General features: G+C 41.0%; 1 protein-coding gene and 1 non-coding gene across 4 annotated transcripts in view; one reads left to right on the top strand and one right to left on the bottom strand.

Moving 5' to 3' along the window:
• Nucleotides 1-580: 580 nt before the first annotated feature.
• LOC118725216 lies at nucleotides 581-770 on the bottom strand. Its single transcript, XR_004989939.1, has one exon. It is a non-coding gene; the product is annotated as a U2 spliceosomal RNA (small nuclear RNA).
• A 15494-nt stretch (nucleotides 771-16264) lies between these two features.
• Nucleotides 16265-27179, top strand: part of RLF (RLF zinc finger) — a 65320-nt gene continuing 54405 nt past the window's right edge. For 2 of the 3 annotated variants that reach the window (XM_036447645.2, XM_036447644.2), the window contains exon 1: nucleotides 16265-16546. In XM_036447645.2, coding sequence (XP_036303538.1) covers nucleotides 16304-16546 — 243 coding nt within the window. In that variant the 5' untranslated portion in view covers nucleotides 16265-16303. The remainder of the gene's footprint in view (nucleotides 16547-27179) is intronic. The other variant, XM_045584795.1, reaches the window with a different exon arrangement.

Genomic DNA, 27179 nt, shown 5'->3' with positions numbered 1-27179 from the left:
CCCCCTACCGGGGATGTGCCTGCAACCACTGTACATGCTCTTGACCGGAATCGAACCCGGGACCTTTCAGTCCGCAGACCGACGCTCTACCACTGAGCCAAACCGGTTCGGCAATGTACAGAATATTTCTATGTTTATGCTTCCAGTCCTGAAAGCATAAACTTTTTCCCTAAACTTCAACATGTATTTTCACCGGCCTACCCAACATTTCTACTTGCTTAACAGTCATCTCAAACTTAACATGTCTAAAGTGAATTCTGGGTCATTCCCCTCTCCACCACCCAGAAAACCTCTCCTAGAGTTCCCTGAATCTGTAAATGACATTGCATTCACCCAGTTGCTCAGACCAAAAACTTTGGAGTCATCCTGCTTGCCTCTCTTTCTTTTATAATTCACATCCAATTCCATCAGCAAAATGTATTTGGAATCTGACAAGTTTTCACCACTTTTACTGCTTCCATCCTTTGTCATTTTTTACCCTGAGCTCCTGCAAATGACTTCTAACAACTCTTCTTATAATACTTCCACTTTGGCCCCTAGAATTTGTTTTTCATCAAGCAGCCAGAGTGATTCTTTTTTCTGTGTGTGCACCATTCCCAAAGGTACTGCAATATTGGGTCGATGCATGGAGTGGACAGAGTAAGCTCCTATTCCATCTTCCTGCTCCAAAATCCATTTAATATATTTTTCTTGGATAGAGGACGTATCAGATATTAAACTGATAAGAACAGATATTACACTTGATCTTAACCAAAAGGCCAAGAAGCGATCAGAGTGATTCTTTAAAATGTGGATCAGCCCTAACCAGTTTGGCTCAGTGGATAGAGTGTCGGCCTGGAAGTGAAGGGTTCCAGGTTTGATTCCAGTCACGGGCATGTACCTTGGTTGCAGGCACATTCCCAATAGGGAGTGTGCAGGAAGCAGCTGATTGATGTTTCTAACTCTCTAACCCTCTCTCTTCTCTGTTAAAAAAAATAATTAATTAAATATATAAAAATGAATGAATATGTAAAAAACAATATTCTTACAATGGCCATGTTATTTGTACTCAGCTTCCAGCCTCACATACCTGACTACATCTCTTACCAGCATTCAGGGAGCTCCAGCACAATGGCTGCCTGCTATTCCAGGAACCCACCAAGAAACTCCCACCTTGAGGTATTTGGTACAGGGGAGAGCAAAGAAAATTGTACTACATCTAAGAATCTAAAGGCTGTAGCTCCATGTTTAGATACTGAAAATGAAATATTCTTAAATTTCAGCTCAAGAAAATATGATTATATAAAGCTAAGTTGTTAACTATGAGCCATGTATTGAATAAAGCAGCAAAATAAAATAATCTTAAGTGATTTTAAAACACTTATGCTAACCCATCCAGCATGATTCAGTGGTTGAGTATCAACCTATGAACCAGAAGGTCATGGTTCAATTCCCAATCAGGGCACATGCCCTGGTTGCAGGCTTTCAGTACGGGGGTGGGGGGGTGGGGAGTGGGGGTGGTCCTCAGTCCAGCCTGCACTCTCTCCAATCTGGGACCCCTTGGGGGATGTCCGACTGCCAGTAGATTGGGCCTAAACCGGCAGTTGGACATCCCTCTCGCAATCTGGGACTTTTGACTCCTAACTGCTTCTGTACCCGCCTGCTTGATTGTTCATTTTTACAGAGAGGAAGGGAGAGAGACAGAGAGCCAGAAATGTCGATGAGAGAGAGACCAGCTGCCTCTTGCACACCCCCCACCAGGGATGTGCCTGCAACCAACGCACATCCCTTGACCAGAATCAAACCTGGGACCCTTCAGTCCGCAGGCTATCCACTAAGCCAAACCGGTTTCAGCAGGATTTTAATTTTTATTTAGAATTATCTATATTCTAGTAGCCCTGTGTACAAATCCGTGTGCAAGTAGCTTGCCACTAGCTTGTTGCCACCCTACAGAAACTCTCCGCCTGCTGCCCAGCCCTCCTCTATCTCCCTCCTTGCCTCCAAACACCCCAATAGCTTGCTGCCCTGTTCCCTTCTGTAGTTCTTTGTCGCCCGCTTATAGCTCGCTGCTCCACCCTCCTGCTGATCCGTGTTCTGGTTGTTCACAGTGTAACGACCATTTGCATATTACCTTTTTATTATCTATACTAATAAAAAGGTAATATGTGATTTAGACCAGGAGACCTTCCTAGGAGACTTTCTGGATATCCTCCCAGAGAAAGCCATGGTGGTGGGGTCAAGGCAGAAGCAGTTAGGGGCAATCAGGCCAGGAGGGGAGGACAGTTGTGGGGAATAAGGCTGGGGGGGAGGCCAATTGGAAGCAAGCATGCTGATGGGGGGGCAGTTGGGGGCAAGTTGGGGGCGAGCAGGCTGTCAGGGGACAGTTGGGGGTAAGCAGGCTGGCAGGCAAAGTGGTTAGGGGCAATTAGGCAGGCAGGCAGATGAGCAGTTAGGAGCCAGCGGTCCCACATTGTGAGAGAGATGTCTGACTGCCAGCAGTTGGACATCTCCTGAGGGGTCCCAGATTGGAGAGGGTGCAGGCCGGGCTGAGGGACACCTCCCTCCCTCCCTCCCCCCCTGCACGAATTGATTTAAATAAAATAATTAAAAGAATAAAACATGGGACCTCTCACATTTATTATATTTATTAACTACTTGTTGGTCTTTGCCTCCAGCAAAGTTTCACCACCATTTAAAGGTAACAAAACATCCTCCATCTCCCAAACTATCATTGCACTGCCTTTGAATCTATAATTCTTTCAAAATAAATTATTATTATTAGTATGTAATTTTATTCATTTTAAAAGTGAGGAAGGGAGAGTGAAACATGCACGTGTGATAGAAACATAGTATGTTCCTGACCTGGAATCAAACTGGAAACCTTTTGATATAGAGGATGATGCTGTTGTACATGCCAACTGAGCCACACCTGCCAGAGCAAAAATAAATGTTGTTATTTTGTGTGAAATAAATAAATAAATAAATAAAAGAATAAAACATGAAAGTATTGGATTTTTAAAATAATGAGTTCCATTGAAGTATAATTTTAAGACAATAAAACACCTACTTAAGTGTATAGCTCAATGAATTTTGACAAAAGTATGTATACATGTAACTAGGACTACAATTAAGATAAGAATTGAATAGAACATTTGTAGAATTATAATTGATAGAACATTTCCATCATTCCAAGAGGTTCTGTTGAAAGGGCAGAGCAGGACTGATTACATTTTGTACTGTGTCCTCCATCTTTGTAACTATGTCCCCAACATGATCCCTTTCCGAGAAAAACCACAGAATGTGTCAGTTACCCAACCCACCCTTAAATCAGCCAATAGAAATGCAGAGGGAAGTAACCCAGCGTAACTGGACCCTGGCCCGCACCCCACCAGTTGGAACCAGCCAACTTAGTGGTCCGAGCATCACCCCACCACCCAACCCTAAGCCCTATAAAAAGGCTATACTTTCAGAACTTGGGGCTCTTTGCATCCTGCCACTGCGTCGGTAGAGGCGGAGAAACCGGGCTCAAACTTGAATAAAGGTTCTTTGCTTTTGCAGCGGGCTCAGCTCCCTGGTGGTCTTTGGGGATCTTGAAATCTGGGCATAACACTGTGCGCCCCTTCTGTGTGTGTGTGTGTGTGTGTGTGTGTGTGTGCCCCCTTCTTAATCAATTTCTATCCTCCACCCCTCACCATTGGTAACAAATTAATTACATTATCATCTACTAATGGATTTTTAATATATTTAACTACAATATTTAATTAATTAACAGAATGTCTTAATAATATTAATAGTATTTTATTATTAAACCCAAAAGCAAAGGACTGTCTACAAAACAGTGCATAGTTTTGAAACAGGAATTTTTAGGGGTGAAAAAGACAGGTTTAGGAAATTTTAGAAATTAAGGGGACCAAGGAAGGAAGCACAGGACTGCAGAGCAAAAGAAGGTATATTTCCATTGGATAGGGGAGTTGAAAAGCTGCTACAGGTCCATTGCCATAGAATAAGGAAGCTAGAAATAGCACAAGGTCTGTATTTACAAAATAAAGGAAGGAAGCCCCTCTTCCAGAGGAGAAGAAAAAAGCCCAAAGGGAATAGGAGAACAAGGAAGGAGTGGAGGGAAACCTCACATGTCCCATGTTCCTTTATAAACTGTGGAAAAGGGAACTCAGTGGGACTCTTTTCCATTCCCCATATGGGAGTCTGTACTTGTTCTTCAATAAATTTCCATTTTTGCTACACTGTCTTCCATCTATGGATTCATTCTTCGACTCCAGCAGACAAAGAGCCCGGGAACCATCCTGCCTAGGGGAACACCTCGTGTTTCAGTCCAAAAATTCCGCTTCGCTTTCACCACGTTCTTATTTCTTATTTCTTTTTTTAAATATATTTTATTGATTTTTTACAGAGAGGAAGAGAGAGGGATAGAGAGCTAGAAACATCTATCAGCTGCCTCCTGCACACCCCCTCTTGGGGATGTGCCTGCAACCAAGGTACATGCCCTTGACCGGAATCGAACCTGGGACTCTTCAGTCCGCAGGCCGACTCTCTATCCAACCCAGTTTTGGCCACCACGTTCTTATTTCAATCCATTTTTTCTGATTCTCTTTATTATTAAAGAATACATTTGTCATGTGGCATAAAAAAGGTGGAAAGTTTGCCTTATTTTCAAGAAAAATAATAGCAGTTGATATTTATTGATCTATTTTTCTTAACTGATCCTCACAACAACTCTGACAGGGGTATTTATTATCTTCATTTTATTTTTAAAATTTTTCTGTTTTTTTATTTTTTATATATCTTCATTTTATATGTGGCTCAGAAATACCTCTGATCTCACCTAAGTATAATGAACACAAATATATCCAACATTTAGCAATATCCCAAATCTCCAAGCTCTAATCAATGAGGTCTCCTTCCCAGTTCTCTGAAATAACTGGAACTGAAAGGGCAGGACAGGACCAACTCCATTTTGTTCTGTATCTTCCATCTTGTGTAACTATGTCCCCAGCATGACCCCTTTCTGAGAAAAACCACAAGAATGTTCCAGTTACCTAACCCACCCTTAGGAATGCAGAGGAAAATATCCTGCCATCTGAGCAACTGGATTCTAGCCCTCACCCAACCAATCGGAATCAGCCACCTCAGTGGTCCGAGCATCACCCCACCATCCAATCCCAAGCCCTATAAAATTGCTATACTTTTGGAACTTGGGGCTTTTTGCATCCTGCTGCTGCGTCCGTAGAAGCAGAGAGACCGGGCTCGAGCTTGAATAAAGGTTCTTTGCTTTTGCATTGGTCTCGGCTCCCTGGTGGTCTTTGGGGATCTTAAAATCTGGGCATAACAGAACTACCACTGTTACTTTTCTGCTCATGAATTGCTGAACTTTGTGGAAGTCTGTTGAAACATAGTGATCTCTATTTATAAAACTGCTGTTTGAAATGCTCTGTTATTTTAGATAGACCCTTATTCTGTGAATTAACTCTGCTTATTAGCTTCTGTAAATATATGCTTTTTAGCTTACTAAAAAGAGAAAGAAAAGAAACTTAGCTGTCTGACTTGTAGGCTAGGGATTGATACTACCATACTCTCATGCCAGGTGTTTTAGTTATCTGAATAGAAACGTGTCGTACTTGCCCTGGCTGGTTTGGCTCGGTGGATGTGTCGGCCTGTGGACTCAAGGGTTCCAGGTTCAGTTCTGGTCAAGGGCATGTGCCTTGGTTGTGGGCACATCCCCAGTGGGGGGTGTACAGGAGGCAGCTGATCGATGTTTCTCTCAATGATGCTTCTAACTCTCTCTCCTTCACCCTTCCTCTCTGTAAAGAAAAATCAATAAAATATATTTAAAAAAAGAAAGAAAGAAAGAAAGAAAGAAAGAAAGAAAGAAAGAAAGAAAGAAAGAAAGAAAGAGAAATGTGTTGTACTCAAGGTTACAGGCTTCCTGCAAGACATTGACTAAGTATACATGGGGCTCTTTGAAAACTCGCAAAGGTCCAGAAACTCCATACTTGGGAGATAAACGGACTGGGGGTGGGGTATAAAAGGAGAGGGCTTCCTCCATGTTTTTAGCTCAGAATCTGAGAAGCAATATTCCTCTGAGCCCACTAGCATAAAAGACTCCAAATTAATTGGCTCACTAAGGCATCTGCTGTTAAACTCGCTGATTTACAATATAACACTTTGCTCCCTCCCCTAGATCACTGAACTTTTCAACTCTTCATGCCAGAGTTGCCCCACTGCCTATGCTGGGGTCACCTCTGGCCAGAGTGCTCTCTTCCCAGGGTGTCAGTAATTAACAAAGATCTTTAAACTATCATAGGATTCAGTCCACCAGCTCAGGGGGAAAAAAGTCCTCTAGGGGGCAGTGTAGACTAACTCCAGGCCAACCTAACCTGGTACCTCTGCCCACTTCTGCTAAGAAGCTCAATGCTGAGAGAAGTTAAAGAAAACACTTGGTCAAGACCACCAGCTAGTCAGTAGCATATTCACTCTCAGTCTATCTGAACAAATATTTTTTACTCTGTTGGGCTATCTTGCTGACCATTCATTAGAATTAAAAGGAAAAGGACAAAAGCAAGTAAATTCCATAGTCATTAAATATATGGAGCAACTCTCTGTGCCACCAGATACCAATCTATGAAGTGATCAAAAGAGAGGACAGTTTTTGGGAGAAGTGGTCTTTGAGGGAGAGTTAGATGTAAGTTAAAGCAGAGAAGAGATTGAGAATATAGGGGATTTTAAGTCATGCATTCAGCAAATATTTGTGCTGGCACTGTGTTAGGCACGGAAATGGAGTGGGAAACAATCAGACATGAATACTATCTGCAAGTTTCCAACCGTGTGTGTGTGTGTGTGTGTGTGTGTGTGTGTGTGGTGTGAGAGGGTTAAACAAATAAATGAATCATTCAGGGTTGTGATGTATACTATGAAGGAAGACAGAACAGGATGCCATAAGAGAGAAAAGCAAGGGACCTACTTTAAGAGAAAAATCATGAAAATGGACATGGAGCTGGATAGGTGAATTACGTTCCAGATAGAGAGGACAACGAGAATATTAGCATTTGAAGGTCTCTGAAGGAAGGCAAATGTAGCTGGGGACTTCTCAGATTGGATAAGTAATATCGCTTAATTCCATTCAGTGACAATGGCAGGGAGTTCCAGGAAAAGGTGACAAATTGATCAGAAACACAGAGGCAGGAAAACTATAGATGATGGGGAGGGTGGGAGTGGTGACATGTTTGGGGAGCTAGCAAGGACCTTTGTGCTCTTAGGACTCACAAGTGATAAATGGTTGGATTCAGCAGCCAGGCTAAAGATTTTTTTTTTTTTATTGTATTTGAAGTAAAAAAGAAGAAAGGTGTGAGAAGGTTTAAGCAATGGAGATAAATTTAGGAAGATGACTCTCAGGGAGTGAGTGGGGTGACCTAGAAGCAGGGATATCTGCTGGGACGCTCTTACAATAGCCCAAGCATGAGAAAAACGGGACTTGTGTAAAGGTGTACTACAATAAAGAAACCGCCCCTTCTCTATGTCCAACCAATAGAACATCCCCAAAAGGAAGAACAAAGAATAATCCTCCAGGGGAAATCTCTGGCAGGAGGAAAACGACCAAAACAACCTCTGAGATTTTTTTAGTTTTTACCTCTTTGGGGGGTTCTTTGCCACTGGGTCCCCCGATCCTGCATCAGAACAAAGCCTCCCTCCCAGGGTGGAACACTAAGCTCCTGGGGAAGAACAGAATTCTCTTGGGGTCCAAGGGAGAAGACCTGGGAGGGAGTGGCGACAGTTATGGGGAATAATCACTTAAAGGGAGGCTTGGAGTACAAACACTGCCTTCTCACCTCGCCTCTCCTCTCACCCCACGCTCTCCTCAGACCTTTAGAGGACACTCTCCTATGTTACTTGTATGTTCTTATTCCCAGGAATGACTAAGTGGAAATGGGTCAGAGAAAAGATGGATGGAAGATAATTTCCCAAAGACAAATTAATAGGATTTGAAATCTCACCTGATTAGATTTCTGAGAGGAGAAAGAGAAAGAACAGAAAATAATTATGAGAGGAAGCCTGAGTGTTAAAATGAGGGTGATTTAAGTTCTTTTAATTCCCTTTATACCAATTCTACCCTCCCGAAGCATCTTTCTGGTGCTAATCTTGTTTCCCAAACTGACTTTTCTATAGGGAAGCCATTATATTTCCTAGAGTAAATTAGTAAATTGGGCTCTGGTGACTTAATTACTACTCAGATGAAATGAGAGAACCAAGTTCTTGAACTTGCAAATGAGAAATTCTGGCCTAAACAGCTCCTTTAATGATACACAATATGGGTCTGGCCTCTGGTCACTTTGTCACTCACAGGACAGTCGTGAGAATAAATTGTTTCCAGCCCTGGCCAGTTAGCTCAATTGGATAGAGCATTTTAAAAAAAATTTTCTTTATTGATTAAGGTGTTACATATGTGTCCTCATTCCCCCATTATTCCCCCATCCCCCTTGGTTAGAGCATTGACCTGAATCACCAAGGTTTTGGGTTCCATCCCTGGTCAGGGCATATGCAGGAATCAACCAATGAATACATAGATGGGTGGAACAATGAATCAATGTTTCTCTCTCCCTTCTTCTCTCTCTAAAATCAATTAAGCCTAGCCAGTGTGTCTCTAAGCCTAGAGGTCATGGTTCCATCCCTGTCAGGGCACATGTCCAGGTTACTGGCTCAGTCCCCAGTAGGGGGGTGTTCAGGAGGCAGCTGATGGATGATCCTCTCTCAACATTGGTGTTTTTGTCTCTCCCTCTCAATTCCTCTCTCTGAAATAAATAAAAATATTTAAAATCAAATTTTTAAAAAGTTAATTGTGCTCTAACTGGTTTTGTTCAGTGGATAGAGCGTTGGACTGCAGACTGAAGGGTCCTGGGTTCGATTCCAATCAAGGGCACATGCCCAGGTTGCAGGCTTGATCCCCAGTAGGGCATGTGCAGGAGATAGCCAATCAATGATTCTTTCTCATTTATGTTTCTATCTTTCTCTCCATTTCCCTTTCTTCCTGAATAAAAATATATTTTTTATCCCCAACCAGTTTGGCTCAGTGAATAGAGCATTGGCTTGTGGACTAAAGGGTCCCAGATTCGATTCTGGTCTAGGGCATGTACCTTGGTTGTGGGCACATCCCCAGTAGGGGTTGTGCAGAAGACAACTGATCGATGTTTCTAACTCTCCCTCTCCCTTTCTCTCTGTAAAAAAAAAAAAAAAAATATATATATATATATATATATATATATATATATATATATATATATATAACATATATATATATAACACATATATATATATTTAAGTAAATTGTTTCCAAAGTCAGTATGTGTGGGGTCTACAATAAGAGAAGCTAAAATTATTCTGAGTCTGAACTTCATAGAAGCAATAGCAATAATGTATTTTTAAAAAATATTTTATTGATTTTTTTTTTACAGAGAGGAAGGGAGAGGGACAGAGAGCTAAAAACATCGATGAGAGAAGAACATCGACCAGCTGCCTCCTGTACACCCCCTACTGGGGATGTACCCGCAACCAATGTACATGCCCTTGATCAGAATCGAACCTGGGACCTCTCAGTCCGTAAATCGTCGCTTTATCCACTGAGCCAAACCAGTTTCGGCCAATAGCAATAATGTTTATTGAGTGCTTACTATATGTCCAGCCCTGTTCTGGACACTTCAAATATATTTCATTAGACCCACAACATTACTATCAGATAGATGCTATTACTATGTCCATTTTATAGTAAGATTGAGGAAAGTGAGGTTCAAGGTAATTAAATAGCATAGAAGCAGCACATATCTAATAAGCAGTGGAACTGGGATTCTAATCCAGCAAACTTGACCCCAGAACTCTGTTTTTGCCTATATTGAGAGGAAATGTGACAACCACAGTACGGATCCATAATGCTTTTTGAATCTGAAAAAATGAAAATACACTAAATCATCACTTGTAAATGTGTTACCAATGGCATATTGAGAAATACTCAGCTTCAATTAAGGGGAAATGGGAGTAACCTTAGAACTGAAGTGTATGATTTGCCAAACCTGGTTTGGCTCAGTGGATAGAGCGTTGGCCTGGGGACTGAAGGGTCCCGGGTTCGATTCCAGTCAAGGGCATGTACCTTGGTTGCGGGCACATCCCCAGTAGGGGGTGTGCAAGAGGCAACTGGTTGATGATTCTCTCTCATTGATGTTTCTAACTCTCTATTCCTCTCTCTTCCTCTCTGTGGGAAAAAAAATAAATATATATATATATATATATATATATATATATATATATAGAGAGAGAGAGAGAGAGAGAGAGAGAGAGAGAGACAGAGAGAGAGACAGAGAGAGAGACAGAGAGAGAGACAGAGAGAGAGACAGAGAGAGAGACAGAGAGAGACAGAGAGAGAGACAGAGAGAGAGAGAACTGGAGTATGATTAAAGAAAGTTGCAAATAAATTAACTAAATACAAAACCCAGGGACTTCTTGTATGTATGATACATTTCCAACTCTAGCTAGAACAGTACCTGAAACATAGTAGTCTCATGAGTTTCTGGCACCAAAATAAATAGATAAATAGATAGACAGACAGACAGATATGTAGCAACTTGGTAGACTGGCAATAAATATTTGTTAAACAAATGAGTGCCACTCACCACTGCCCTACAATCTTCCTGCCAACATTTCCTGTCTCACTTTGAAACAACTCTAACAAAGGCTTTCTCTCTCCTCAAATATCTAATAGTGCCTCCCCTCCCCCATCTCACTGTCAGCTGTGGGCTTCATCTCATATTTCATGGAGAAAAAAAATGTTTAAAAAAACTTAGGCAGTGGTTTCCAAATCTTTCACTACCAAATCTATGCACCTTCCTGTATCTATCCATATTTTCTTGCTTACCTCAAGTTAAAATAAAGTCTCTAATTCCTATCCCAGACTCATAGATAGAGAACAGGTTGACAGCTGTGAGGGAGTGTGTGTGTGTGTGTGTGTGTGTGTGTGTGTGTGTGTTTGGGTGTGTGTGTGTGTGTGAGATCTGGGGGGAGGGGTAGGTGGAGAGATAGAGGATAAAAGAGAAAAAAACTCATGGATGTGGACAACAGTGTGGTGATTGCTGAGGGGAGGAAGGTGTAGGGAGTTGGTTGAGGGTATACAGGGGGAAATGGTGATGGACCTAAGATGTGACTTGGGTGGTGAACATACAATACTGTGTATAGATAATATGTTGCAGAATTGTGCACCTGAAACCTATAAAATTTTGTTAACCAATGTCACCCCGATAACTTCAACTAAGAAAAAAAGATGACCTCCCTGCACCTGGAGGAAAAGAACCTCCTTATCACCGGACCCCAGGGGTCAAGGCCAAAGAGAATCTGCACGCACTGTGTTAAATCATCTTTCTGCTCTAGCTGCTTTGGCTCAGCACCGTGGTCAGCAAACTGCAGTTCGAGAGCCACACGGGGCTCTTTGGCACCTGAGTGTGGCTCTTCCACAAAATACCATGGCCTGGGCGAGTCTATTTTGAAGAAGTGGCGTTAGAAGAAGTTTAAGTTTTAAAATTTGGATCTCAAAAGAAATTTCAATTGTGGTACTGTTGATATTTGGCTCTGTTGACTAATGAGTTTGCCGACCACTGGCTCAGTGTTGGCCTTCGGATTGAAGGGTCCCTGGTTTGATTCTGGCCAAGGGCACATGTCTGGGTTGCAGGCTCGATCCCAGTGATCTCAGCAAGTCTCATTTAAATGCCACAATATTTTACAGTTTCTTCTTTAAAAAACAAAACAAAAACAACAACAAATCCAAAACAACAAATGTTGAGTACCCATAATATGCCAGGAACTACTGTACCAGAATCTAAGGATACAGCATTGAATAAAACAAATCACCTTACCTTTTGTTCTATGTCAATGATATCTCAATTTAAAAAGAAAGAATTTACCTTCTAGCAAGGAGAGACACTTAAAAGAATGAGAATGTAAAGTGAGAAAAAATGAAAAGGGAGCAAGGTGCTATAGTGTATTTTAGATAAGGCAATCTCTGAGGTGATACTTGAATCTGAATGAAATTATAAAAAAAAAGAAGGGTTCCCAGAGAGGGAAGAGTAGGTAAGAAAGTCATGGGGCTTATCTTGTTTAAGAATGATAACGCAGCCAAGATCGGTTTGACTTAATGGATAGAGCGTTGGCTTGGGGACTGAAGGGTCCTGGGTTCGATTCCGGTCAGGGGCATGTACCTTGGTTGCGGGCATATCCCCAGTAGGGGGTGTGCAAGAGGCAGCTGATCGGTGACTCTCATTGATGTTTCTAACTCTCTATCTCTCTCCCTTCCTCTCTGTACAAATCAATAAAATATATATTAAAAAAAAAAAAAAAAAGAATGGTAAGGCAGCCGAAACCGGTTTGGCTCAGTGGATAGAGCGTTGGCCTGGGGACTGAAAGGTCCTGGGTTCGATTCCAGGCAAGGGCATGTACATTGGTTGCAGGCACATCCCCAGTAGGAGGTGTGCAGGAGGCAGCTAATTGATGATTCTCTCTCATTGATGTTTCTGACTCTCTCTCTCTCTCCGTTCCTCTCTGGAAAATCAATAAAATATATTAAAAGAAAAGAAAAGAAAAGAAAAGAATGGTAAGGCAGTCAAAGCTGGTTTGGCTCAGTGGATAGAGCGTCAGTCTGCAGACTGAGGGGTCCCAGGTTGGATTCTGGATAAAGGCATGTACATTGGTTGCGGGCACATACCCTGAAGGGGGCATGCAGAAGGCAGCTGGTCGATGTTTCTCTCTCAACGAATTTTCTAGCTCTCTATCCTTCTCCTTCCTTTCTGTAAAAAATCAATAATATATATAAAAAGAATGGTAAGGCCAATATGGCTGGAGCCCAATGAGAGATCAAGTAGGGGGGAGTGAGTTTGGAAAGGTTGTCGGTAGGACTCTATGGGCTCTGGTAAGGCTGAGGGAAAGCCACTGGGATGTTTTGAGCAGGGGGAGTGATAAGACCTGAATTGATTTAAAATTATAATATGGCTATTGTATGGAGAATTGATTACAGGTGGGCAAGATAGCTAGTCCACTAAAAAGGTTATTATGAAAGTTTAGAAGAGAGGTGTTAAGAGGTAGAGCTAGAGGAGGAGAAAAAATGTTATATTTGAGAATATATTTTCAATCTAGAGATTGGATTAGATGTGGAGAGTGAGAGAAAGGATGGAATTGAGCACAACTTCAGAGGCTTTGGCTTAAGCAACTGGATGAATAGAGTGTCATTTACTTGGGAAGGAGCTGTTTTGGACATGTTTTGTGTAAGATGCCTACTAGATATCTAAATGATAAATTAGGAGGCAGAGTCTGGATTTCAGAGCAGCAATGAAAGTTAGCAGCTTCGTTCTTATTATTCATAGGGTTGGGAGCAAAAGTACAAATGGAGGTTCACATACCATATATCTATTTAGAAGTTATAACCAAGCTCACAATACCCTGTTAGATAAAACATATCCTATTCTTCCACCTTGATAAACATACCTTTGCAACATTAAAATAAAAAAGGTACATTATAGGGCTATGATTTTTATGACTGAACGTTGGGAAAATGTCAAAAATGACTGAATTAAATTATTGTGCATACCTGGGTATTTGATGAGCCAGAGATGTTTAGATGAATTATAAAATACATGCGTAATTGATAAATGCTACATTCTTGTCCCATCATCTATTTTGCATACAACAGCAAGCATGTAAATCAGATATCACATCACCACTTAATGTAATATGGCCCTCTTCTTCTTCTCCAACCTCACCTCTTCCTTTTTCTCTCTCTTGCATCATACTCCAGACACACTGCTCATCTTTCCTTCAAAAACAGAGAGAGAGAGAAAAAAGAACTTAACACATTACGACCAGTAGCTTTATTGCTAGCTCTACCCAGTGGCCAGACAAGTTCCTATTTAACTTGTACAAAAAACGTTTTACATAAATGTTAAAGGCACACTTTAAAATTAAATACCCATTGCATTTTGAAATTATTTATTACATGTTCTTACAAGCTAATATCTTTTTAAAGTATGATGCTTTGTAAAACTGTGTAATATGAAGCAAGAATTCTCGTGATCCTCTGCAATGTGTTATTATTATTATTTTTTAAAAGAATTTGAGTTGCAAAGTATCTTTATTTTATTTTATTGATTTTTTTTACAGAATGGAAGGGAGAAGGATAGAGAGCTAGAAACATCGATGAGAGAGAAACATTGACCAGCTGCCTCCTGCACACCCCCCAACGGGAATGTGCCTGTAACCTAGGTACATACCCTTGACCTGAATTGAACTTGAGACCTTTCAGTCCACAGGCCGACGACGCTCTATCCACTGAGACAAACCGGTTTCAATGCAATGTTATTTGTTTTGCAAAAACTATTGGTATTTTCTAAAAAAAATATTTTTATTGATTTCAGAGAGGAAGGGAGAGGGAGAGAGAGATGGAAACATCAATGATGAGAATCACTGATTGGCTGCCTCCTGCACACCCCCTACTGGGGGATTAAGCCTGAAACCAGGGAATGTGCCCTTGACAGAATCGAACTCAGGACCCTTCAGTCCTCAGGCCAACGCTCTATTTACTGAGCCAAGCCGGCTAGGACAATTATTTGTATTTAAAAAAATATATATTTTATTGATTTTATACAGAGAGGAAGGGAGAGAGATAGAGAGTTAGAAACATCGATGAGAGAGAGTCATCGATCAGCTGCCTCTTGCACACCCCCTACTGGGGATGTGCCCACAACAAGGTACATGCCCTTGACCGGAATCGAACCCAGGACCCTTCAGTCCCCAAGCCGACGCTCTATCCATTGAGCCAAACCGGTCCCAGCTATTTGTATTTTTTAAAAGTACAGAGAATGATATTACAAAAAACATGTACCTACTACCCACATCTAACACATTACAATTAAGCCACATTTGTCTATTAAAATCCATGTTACTCTGAATCTCTATTACCTGGGAAAGTGCCCAGAACATAATAAGTGCTTAATGTTTCTGGTGTGATTATTGAATATTTGCTTCTGATTTAAAAAAAAAAAAAAAAAAAGGAATACAGGTGTAGTGAATGCTTCTTACACCTCCCTCCCTCCTTCCCCAGGGCACTGCCATTTAAAAGTAATATATGCCATTTCTTTTTTTAAATATATTTTATTGATATTACACAGAGAGGAATTGAGAGGGACAGAGAGTCAGAAACGTCGATGAGAGAGAAATATTGACCAGGTGCCTCTTGCACACCCCCCACTGGGAATGTGCCTGCAACCAAGGTACATGCCCTTGACCGGAATCGAACCCAGGACCTTTCAGTCCGCAGGCCGACGCTCTATCCACTGAGCCAAACCGGTCCTGGCGAAAAGTAATATATGCCATTTCTATGCATCTCCTTGTTTTAATTTTTTTTTTTTTTTTTTTTTTTTTTTTTTTTTACTACTTAAGCATTTGTTTTGTATGTTTTTAAAACTTATAGCATGGAAGCCAGCTGGTTTGGCTTAGTGGTTAAGAGTCAACCCCATGAACCAGGAGGTCACCAGTTGGATTCTTGGTCAAAGGCACATGCTTGGGTTATTGGCTGGATCCTGATGTGGGATGTGGAGGGGGCTGCTGATCGATTTTTCTATCTTATCAATGTTTCTGTCTCTCTGCCCCTCTCCTTTCCTCACTCTAAAATCAATAAAGACATATTTTGAAATTATAGTATGGAATAATAAATAGTATATTATGTCCTTTGCAATGTTCTTTTTAAATTTTTTAAAAATTGATTCCAGAGAGGAAGGAAGAGGGATAGAAACATCATTGAAGAGAATCATTGATTTTATTTTTTCTCCTTTTTGGAAAAAAAGTCTCAGCGCCATGTGTGTAAGAGTTCATATTTTCCCTACTGGCTTGTCGTGATCTCTCTGTTATAAATCACGTTCCCACAGAACTAGTCTTTATTTAGGCCTCACAACCTTTCCTTATTTTCTTTCTAAGGCTCTTCTTCCGATCGCAGCTCAAATGTTATCCTTCTCCTATTTCAGATTATGTCTACAGGTGTATCGACTAGTTAACCCATGATTGTCAAGGCTTCGGAAGAACTGATTCCGGCTAGCGCCTCTATGGCCAGGGGTCAGGCCGTGGGCTAGACAGCCGTCAGAGGCCGCAGACGAGAGGAGCATCCCTCCTCCGGTGACGGCATCCGGCCGCGCCGGCGTCGCCAGGTTGCGCGTCACCGCGCGCGGTCTGCCGGGGGCGTGGCCAGGCTAAGTCACGTGGCTCGGTTGCCTACGCGCTGCTGGGCCGTGGGAAGATGGCGGATGGAAAGGGAGACGCCGCCGCCGCTGCCGCCGCCGGGGCTGGTGGTGAGGCTCCGGCGGGGGCCGGAGCGGGAGACCGAGGCGAGACTGAATCCTTGGCTCGGAGTCAGCGCCCCACATCCCCGGCGCCGGGAGCCCCTGGACTGCGGCCGTGTCTATGGCAGCTGGAGACAGAGCTGAGGGAGCAAGAGGTGTCGGAGGTCTCATCTTTGAACTACTGTCGGAGCTTCTGCCAGGTGAAGGGCTGACTGGTTGGCCGAGGGCGGCGGCGGGGTGGGGAGGCCGGGGAAGAGGCCCCGGGTCCATTGCCGTATCCGGGGCCGGACTGGAAGGCGCTCTCTCTCCGTTTCGCCGCGCCCCCGGGCCGGGAAGGCCCAGCTCGGAAGCTTGACCACCGGCCCCCCTCCGCCCTGCCAGACTGGAGCTGCCGCCGGGGCGGGTTGCGCTGGTCAGACCTAGGGCTCGGAGGGCGCCGGCGGTTCCCTGGAGGGGCCGTGCCCTGTCGCCGTTGCCTGTGCCCGGCTGGGTGGTTGGAGCGCCATTGCCCTCTCTGATGGATTGATTGCTCATTTCTGCCAGGAGGTCCCTTTTTGGAGTGGAGTGCAGATCTCCAAACTGGGAAACCTGTTTTGTTTTGGTTTCGGAATAACCCGGAGATTTGTGTTGGAGCCAGAGACTTATCTTTAGAGTCAACGTCTTCGGGGTCCCTAAAAGGTGTGACAGTTCTTTGAAAGACGTCTAGGTTAGGGGGAGGGGTGTTTTTTTTGTTGTTGTTGCGCTTTTGGAAAACACACACGAACAAAAAACATCTAAGGCGTTCTTTCGACTCTTCTGTATGTAGCCTTTGAGGATTTTGCTACCATAAATGCGGCTTGGTGAGCCTGGTTAGTGGTTATTGGGATCTCTTAAGTAGAAGAAAGTCAGGAAAGATGTGGAGTGTGATCTTCTTTGGCAGTTGTGTGACCATTTCTCTGTGCCATACTGGTTTTAACCTATGATTAGTATTTATTCTTATGTTTAGTTTAGTCTCCATGATCACCGAGGTTTTTCTCAATGTTGTTGAGCACCTTATAAATTTAAAGCCATGCCATTGATTATCCTTTTTACTTCTGTTATATCAGGTTTCCGAGCTACCCCTTTGCTCCTTATCCAGTATATAGAGCATGTAAAATAAATCATACTATTTGGACTCTTAATGAATAGTTGACTTTGTTGAATAAATTGCAGTGCTCCAAACTTATAATTTTGGGGAACAATTTGCTCTACTGATCCGGAGGAGAATAAAAAGTTGGCTTGTTTGGTTACTTTTCCCCCCTCTTGTCTGCTGAGCCAGAAGCGCCTCATCTCTGAATGGAATTTTGTCCTAATCTTTTCCATACATTGTATCACTCCAGTTTTTATTCCACAACCTGTATCATTTCCTTGCACTATGAAGTGTTAAGCTGTAACTGTTCTTTTCTTCCTCACTAGTAAATGATCATTTGTACTTACTGCACACACCTGTTCTGATTTTACTGATTCCATAGGATAGTGCCAGGTACTTTATGATGTGCTGAGGAAACATTACTAAGACAGCACTTGCACTTACTTGATGAGCTTATAGTTGGAAGGAGGTGGTATAAATAACAGAATTTCCAATGCAGTTTTGGTAATGATAGGAAAGGAGGTATAGAGACAGTGCTGAGGCGCAAGAGTCCTCATGGGACATTCTAATGGGACCGACAATTAACTAGTAAAAATAAATGAAAAGATTAACTCTAGAGTACAATATATCTTAGAAGGAAGTAACTGGGAAAGGCCACTTTGGATAGGGTGATCAGAAAAGGCCCTATGCTGAAAAGATGAAAAAATGTGAGTGTTGTGTGTGTGTGTGTGTGTGTGTTTAGCATTCCAGGAACACAAGAAAGCTAAATGGAAAAGTAGTAGTGAAGAGGAGGGTAGGAGAATTGTGGGTTTGGCGTACGACATCTAAGCTTGACTTGTCTTTCTAGAAAGATGATAAGAATGGATGTAACCAATCAAATTGAAGCTTAACAGAGGCTATTATGCATATATATTTTTTATGCCAGTGTTTGCAGCTTAGATTTTATTTTAAATGAATCTTTTAATGTGTTGAATCTTGGTCATAAACTAAAGATGTGAGGGCACAGAATTAATTTAAAAAAGAAAGTATTTGTATTATATGAGTTTTAAATATTGATTTTAAAAAGGAAAGGGGAGAGGGGAAGAGAGAGATCAGTAGTGAAAAACATTGTTGTTTCACTTACTTATGCATCCATTGGTTGATTCTCGTATGTGCCCCGACCTGGGATTGAACCCACAACATTGTCATGAGGGGATGACGTTGTAACAATGGAGCTACCCAACCAGGGCTTTTCTGTGATTTTTTTCTTTTTTCTTTTTTTGGTCTAAAGTTTTTCCCAAAACACTTTTTGGACAAATAAATGAAGAAAAGATCTTCCTGTGATGGTATGTTGTAGTAGAAAGCAGGTGGAATTGGTTGGTAGTTGGATCTTAATTTTCACTCTACCATTTATTAGCTGATAACCTTGGGTAAAACTATGACTGAAATTGTATTTTTGCTTTCTGACTTTTATCTCCTGGTAATGCTTTATACACACAGTAAAAGTAGAAAGTTTATATACAACTCTTTATAATATTTATCACAATATTTTTGTCACATTTTTCCCAGTACCCCAGATAAAGAAGTCAACTTAGTGTGTTTTTGCTCACCAGGTACAGGGGGAAAAAAAATTTTTTTTTAAACTTTTTAAAATAATTAATTAGAGAAAGAGACATGGAGACATCTGTGTGAGAGAGAGCCGAAATTGGTTTGGCTTAGTGGTAGAGCATTGGTCTGTGGACTGAAAGGTCCCAGGTTCGATTCCAGTCAAGGGCATGTACCTGGGTTGCAGGCACATCCCCAGTAGGGGGTGTGCAAGAGGCAGCTGGTTGATGTTTCTCTCTCATCGACATTTCTAGCTCTCTAGCTCCTTCCTTTCCTCTCTGTAAAAAAAAAAAACAAAAAAAAAAATAATTAATTAGAGAAAGAGACATGGAGACATCTGTGTGAGAGAGAAACATCGATCTTTTGCCTCCCACACTCCTCCTGACCAGGAATTGAACCAGCATTCTGGGTATATGTCCTGACTGGGAATCAAACAAGCCACCTTTTGGTGCATGGGTTGATGCTCCAACAAACTAAGACACACCAGCCAGGGCCAGAGAAAAAAATTTTAATTTTATGAAGTAGGAAAAATTTCACCAACCATATTTAGTTTAAGGGGTCTTGGTTTCACACTTGAAAGGTAATATAATATTTATTCATGCTGTTAAGGTTGTGGGTATTCCTGACATTGCACTAAGTACTTGAGATGGGAACCTGCCCACTAGGAGAACATAACATATAAAGATAGGTAGTAGCATTACATTGTCATAAAGGCCTGACCTGTGCTGTCTGGGATGCCTAATTGCCATAAATGTATTTTCATCAGGTGTTTAGTTTAGAAATGTTCTGGAGACTTAGGTTGTGCCAGGGAGATTCCTCCTGCAACACATTGGGACCATATTCTCTCCGTCTTTTGCAGCACTTAAAAGAAATGGCTTTATTTTTGGAATTGCACCAAGTCAATAAATAAACTAACATATGAAAGGATAGAGAAAGCTTGTCTCATTCTGGGCATGTTTTCATTTGTTAGGAGTTTGTGAAGATGATAACAAAATTGCAGAAGTAATAATTACCTAGATTAACTTGTAGTGAACATTTATATTCAGTGATTGTGGAATGTGTTTCTTTTTTTTTTTTTTTTTCCTTTTCCTCGGTTCCTTTTCTGAAAATATTGTCTGCCAGACAGTGTGGGTTAAGATAAACTCCAGAAAACAGTCTTTCTTTTGTTTTTCTGAAAAATTGATGATAGCATTTCAAGTTTTTGGTATATTTTGAGATCCAAAATTCCTGAAGTTTTACAACTGGTTGTTCTATATGTAACACAAATTTTGAGGACTTTTAAAGTAATCTTCATTAACAAGCTCAAAGTTAGTAGGTGAATGATTATACTTTGAGAATATCAGGTAAAGAAAGTAGTTTAATGAGTAAACCTTGCTTACATGAGACACAGGTTCCACACAAAGTGATTTTGTAAAATTTTCTTTTTTTAAATCATCATCCGAGGTTATGTTTTTCATTGATTTTAGAAGGAAGGGGAGAGAGAGAGAGAGAGAGAGAGAGAGAGAGAGAGAGAGACAGACAGACACTGCCTTATGCACCCCAACTGTGAATTGGACCCACAACCTTCTGGTGTGCATGATGATGATGCTCTAATGAACTGAGCCACTCGGCCAGGGCTATTTTGTAAATTTTTAAATGGTTAAAATAAATGAGTACTACATATACGTATTTCAGTTTTCCTAGAATAGGGATTGAATACAAAGGGTTTAAGTTAGGCATACTTCACCATTTAAATAAACTAGTTTTGTGACCTTGGGCATGTATTTTTTTAAAACCTTAGTTTTCTAATTTGCAAATGGAATAATAATAGTACTTATTGTCCTTTATGTAAATTCATTGTTGTGTGGACTAAATAAGAAGTCTCTATTTAAAAAACCAATGCACACCGAGGCCCGTTTGGCTTAGTGGATAGTGTGGGCCTGCAGACTGAAGGGTCTCAGATTCGATTCTGGTCAAGGGCATGTGGGGGGGGTGCAGGAGGCAGCTGGTAGATGTATCTCTCTCATCGATGTTTCTAGCTCTCTATCCCTCTCCCTTCCTCTCTGTGAAAAATCAATAAAACATATTTAAAAAAACAAATCAAAACCAAAACCATGCCCTCAGAATTGTCTTGAGTTTTTAAGATTTCTTAGCCTTGGAATAAAAAGCCTTCACAACCTTGTCCACAGTTTACTTTTCAACTCGTACCTAGCCAGTCCCCTCACTCTAATCCTACTCTTAATTTATTCAAGGCTATTTGTAGTCCATGGATTACCAAAGTGTGGTCTAAGTTGCTTCTTTGACTAAAATTTTGCCTGTGAATTTCCAAGTGCATTATTTTGGGAAAGATGATCTTAATTTTCATATGATTTCTTGCAATTCAAGACACATATTAGGCTTTTTGTTAAGTATTTACCAATTGATTGACTGATCCCCAAAAGGATAGAATTGTTTTAACAAAATCTCAGGTCATATGTCTTTCCCTCATTTAAAAAATATATATATTTTATTGTTTTTTTTACAGAGAGAACGGGGGAGAGAGAGAAACATCGATGAGAGAGAAACATCGATCAGCTGCCTCCTACACCCCCTCCGCTGGGGATGTGCCCACAAACCAAGGTAAATGCCCTTGACTAGAATTGAACCTGGGACCCCTCAGTCCACAGGCCGATGCTCTATCCAATGAGCCAAACCAGTTTCGGCCCCTCTTTTTAAAAAGATAAAATATTGATTTTAGAGAATAAGGGTGAAGGAGAGAGAGAGAGAAATATCAATAAGAGAGAATCATTGATTGGCTGCCTCCTGCACACACTTTTTGGGAGTCGAGCCTGAAACCCGGATATATGCCACCACTGGGAATCAAACCATAACCTCCTGGCTTATAGGTTTGATCCTCAACCACTAAGCCATCTTCATTGGGCTTGTCTTTCCCTCTTATTGTGCTATTCTTTCTTTTTCTCTCATATTTCTGCATGGCAAATATTCTTTCTTTAGGGCCCAATGCAAATATCTCTTCCTCTGTGAAGTTTTCTGATTTCACTAAATATATTTCCTCTTAGTTATTTGTGTTCTTTTGATTTTGTACATACTTATTTTTTTAATTTATTTTTATTGTTGAGAGTATTACAAATATGTCTCCCCCTTTCCACTTTTCCTCTGAAATTTGTCAGTCTGTTCCATGTCTCTGGACCAATTTTCTTTGTCAGTTTATTTTATTCATTAGATTCCACATATAAGTGGGGCCATGTGATATTTGTGTTTCTTTGATTAGCTTATTTCGTTCAATAAAATAATCTTCAGCCAAAGCCGGTTTGGCTCAGTGGATAGAGCGTCAGCCTGCGGACTCAAGGGTCCCGGGTTCAATTCTGGTCAAGGGCATGTACCTTGGTTGCTGGCACATCCCCATAGGGGCTATGCAGGAGGCAGCTGGTCGATGTTTCTCTCTCATCAATGTTTCTAGCTCTCTATCCCTCTCTCTTCCTCTGTGTAAAAAGTTAGTAAAATATACTTTAAAAAATAATAATCTTCAGGTCCATCCATGCTATCTCAAAGGGTAAGAGATCCTTCTTTTTTACAGCTGCATAGTATTCCATTGTGTAAATATATACCTATGGTTTTTAAAATATATGTATTCTAATTGATTTCAAAGTGTAAGGGTGAGATAGAAACATCAATGATGAGAGAGAATTATCAATTGGCTGCCTCTCCACCCTCAACCACTGAGTCACATCTGTTAGGCTCTATACTTATAGTTTTTTAAAAACACACACACACACACACACACACACACACACATATATATATATATATATATATATATATTTATTTATTTATTTATTTATTTATTTATTTATTTTATAGAGAGGAAGGGAGAGGGATAGAGAATTAGAAATATCGATGAGAAAGAAACATCAATCAGCTGCCTCCTGCACATCCCCTACTGGGGATGTGCTCACAACCAAGGTACATTCCCTTGACCAGAATCGAACCTGGGACCCTTAAGGCTACAGGCCGACACTCTATCTACTGAGCCAAACCAGTCAGGGCTATACCTATAGTTTTAACTTGTTTTTCTTGTCATTGTTTTAGCTCAGGCTTTATAATATTCTTTTTTTTTAAAAAAAAATGTTTTATTGATTTTTACAGAGAGGAGAGATATAGAGAGCTAGAAACGTCGATGAGAGAGAAAAACATTGACCAGCTGCCTCTTGCACACCCCCTACTGGGGATGGCCCGCAACCCAGGTACATGCCCTTGACTGGAATCAAACCGGGGACCTTTCAGTTCGCAGACTGACGCTCTACCACTGAGCCAAACCGGTTTCGGCTTTATAATATTCTTGTCACTAACCTCCATTGCCTTTTTTTTTTTTTAAAACCTTCATTGGAGAATATATTTTCATTGATTTTTTTTAGAGAGAGAGAAGAGGGAGGGAGGGAGAGAAATATTTCTTGGTATATAGGACAGTACTCAAATGCTCCAACTGAGCCACTTGGCCGGGCTTCCTTGCCTTCTGACTGGCCTTATCTACAAACCATTTTGGTGCTCTTTATAAATTTTAAATATAATTTTGTTAATCACTTTACTCCATAACATTTTTCAGTGGTTTCTTGCCCCAAAGGCAAGATAAAATTCGGACTCATCAGCCTGGTATACAAAGGCATTTAGAATTCTGGGCCCTTCTTCCCCTCCCGAGCTCCACTCCAGCTCTGTCAGCCTGTTAACTCCAGGGTTTTCCCTTCCGCATCTGCCTATGTATTCTTTAAGACCTGGCTGAAATATTAATAGTCTTTCAGAACTGTGTTTTGATTTCAGCTAACTGAATGAGGTGATTCTTTCCCTTAGTGTACTCCAATACTATCTCATACATAAGTTTGCTGCCAGAATATTTGTTTCTATGTCTCTTGTATTTACCAGTAAGCCAATAAAAGTGTGGTTCTTGTTTAGTCTTTTTTGTATACTTTGTAACTAGCAATTACTGTAGTGCTGGGATATAAAACTAATTTGTTAAATGAGTTATATTGTAGGGGCTTTCTATTTATATAAAAGGCTAATATGCAAAGTGTTCCCTCAAGAGTTCGACTGGGAGACCGGGAATTCAGTTGCTTGCTACAATGTGCGACCAGGGGGTTTCACGGAATGAAGGAAGGCCCTGGCTGACAGCCAGAATGCCCCAATGGGCCCTGATCACCAGCCAGGCCTGGGGACCCTCCCCGTGCATGAATTTTGTGCGCCTCTAATGTAAATAAGAGGTAAATACTTAAAAGGAACACCTACGGTAATGTAAAACCTAATATGTTAAAAAGCAACTTTACCATAAGAAAGTATTATATATATAAGGAACAAGATAGGAGATTGAGGTTATTACTTGGAGACATTACTCGTCAACTTAGCCTACATTTCTATAAATATGTACATATTTACACGTGGAAGGAAGAGTAGTGTTGATGGAGGGACACATTGGGATACATTGTAGTATTGAGGAAGAATTAGCAACTAACAATTGGAATAGCTTGGAAATATTGAGATGGGGAGGATTAGTCTTCCTAATTCCTTCAGGTTGTTGGCCATGAAGACCCTTAATGGGTCTTTCATTTATTTTAAGTGATTTTTTTTCATTTGTTTTAAATGATTTTGTGTGTGTGTGTGTTTTGCTTTTTTTTTTTTTTAATCCTCACCCGAGGATATTTTTCCATTGATTTTTAGGGAGAAGGAAAGAGAAACACCGATGTGAGAGAAACACATCAGTTGGTTGCCTCCTGCACACACCTGATCCAGTGCCCTGGCCTGGGAGGAGCCTGCAACCAAAGTATGTACCCTTGACCAGAGTTGACCCAAGGACTCTTTTGTCTGTAGGCCAGTGCTCTATCCATTGAGCCAAACCAGCTAGGGCTTAAATTATTTTTAAATATATATACATATATATATATATTTTATTGATTTTTTCTTTACAAAGAGGAAGGGAGAGGGTTAGAGAGTCAGAAACATCGATCATTTGCCTCCTGCACACTCCCTACTGGGGATGTGCCTGCAACCAAGGTACGTGACCTTGACTGGAATCGAACCTAGGACCCTTCAGTCCGCAAGCCAACGCTTTATCCACTGAGCCAAACTGGTTAGGGTTTAAATGATTTTTAGTGTGTTAGCTTTTCTTCTTGTGCTGCCTTCCCTTGGGAGATGTCTAAATAGAAATTAGATAACAGGTAGTTAATAATAGCAAAAGTTAGCTTTGTAGTGCACATGACCAAAACATTTTAAATTTTATTTGTGAAGCAGTGGGAACTTTGGTGATGTTACTTACTGTGGTACCATCCAGTCTCTTGCTATATACTGTGTCCCTCTAGTGATTTCTGTGTCTACCAGTTGATCATGCTTTTCTGAACAATGTAAATAAAAAAATCTAAATAGAAACCATTTCAAGATTGTAAAGGCATTGGTAAACTTGAAATGTGCTTTGTTTTAATTCAGTTCTAGATACCTGGTATATCTCCCAGAGGCTTGACTATCTTATTTGAAATAACACTTCCCCATTTTCTTCTAGCTCCTTATACTGTTTTATGCTTTTCTTTCCCTTTTTTTTTTACTTCTATAGGTCACTGATTACTATCTGGTATGTCTATTTGTCTTCAGTCTGGAATGTAAGCATGTGAGGCTGTTGTCTGTTTTGTTTACCCAGTGCCTAGAACACATGTGTCAAACACAAGGCCCGCGGGCCAAATCCGTCCCGCCAGGCCTTGCAATGTGGCCCGCACCGCGCTGTCATCACTGCACTCCACTGCGTTTTCATCACAATGACAGTTTATGACTGTTCAGTAAACCATTCGGCCCGCGATTTAGGCTGGATTTTAGATTTTGGCCCCTTCTCTGACTGAGTTCAACACCCCTAGCCTAGAATAATCCCTGGCACTTAATGGGTACTCAATATTTATTGATCTTTTATCTCCTCCCTTCCTTAAATTTCTGACTAGACTTCTTGCGGGTAACAAGCAAGTCTTACCCGTCTTTATCAAGAAACAGGGACTTTTCTTTTTTTTTTTTCCCAACCAATTTATGCTGCTTCCCAGCCGGGATAAAGTCTTACTGTTCTTTATATCTTGACTATCTGAATAAAATCTCTTTTTTTATGTTTTCTAAGAACTTTTCATGGTTACTTATATTCTACAAATATTTAGAGTAATGATATTTTCTACTAGGATTGCTTAGCAAGATTTAAGCATTTATTTTGTATATAATTGACACCATATTGGAAACCTTGAACAAACGACTGAACAGCAGACTGCATGGGGCAACCAGGCCAGCAGGGGAGGCAGTTAGGGGCAACTAGGTTGGCGGGGGTGGACATTAAGGGTGACCAGGCCAGTGGGGGATGCAGTTAAGGGCGACCAGGCCAGCAGAGGGGGTCAATTGGGGGCGACCAGGCCAGCAGGGGAGAGGGGAGAGGGGAGATAGAAGTCATCAGGCTGGCAAGGGGGGCAGGTGGGTGTGATCAGACAGGCAAGTGAGCAGTTAGGAGCAATCAGGCAGGCAGGTAAGTGAGCAGCTAGAAGCCAGCAGTCCCAGATTATAGAGGGATTCCAGATTGGAGGGAGTGCAGGCTGGGTTGAGGGGACCCCCTTCTCCCCACCACCTCCCCGCCCCCTGCACAAATTTCATGCACCGGGCCTCTAGTTATGTATATATGTTTAGGAAATGCTGATATAGGAAAAATAGCAAGAGTCTGGAGTTTGAAGACTTTGCCACAGCTGTGTGACCCTGGGAAAGTTATTTAATTTCTATGAGCCTCAGTTTTTTACCTGTAAAATGAAAATAACACCTGCCTGAGTGCTTAGCACATAAAAGATGTTCAGTAACTTTAATAGTTTCTCCAATTTTTCACATAATAGTTTGTATATTGGCTTTATATCAGCAATGAAAGTTTTAGGAAACTATTTTTTTTTATATCATCTTGTTCAAGGATTCCAATATGGTGTCTTGTTTTGTCCTATGTAAAAAAAGTTTCATAAATGTATTATAATTTTTGTAAGTTGAGAATGAATTATATTTCAGACATATCTTGATTTCAGGTTTATTCAAGTTTACTAATATTTCTGCTTCCTAAGTAGACTGCGAGCTAGTGATGTATTTGTCTATCATCACTTTTGTTTTATGTCTGATTTCTCTAA

This window comes from Pipistrellus kuhlii, unplaced genomic scaffold, assembly GCF_014108245.1.
Source record: "Pipistrellus kuhlii isolate mPipKuh1 unplaced genomic scaffold, mPipKuh1.p scaffold_m20_p_2, whole genome shotgun sequence".
Classification (NCBI taxonomy): Eukaryota; Metazoa; Chordata; class Mammalia; order Chiroptera; family Vespertilionidae; genus Pipistrellus; species Pipistrellus kuhlii.
This window is presented reverse-complemented; position numbering and strand designations above follow the sequence as displayed.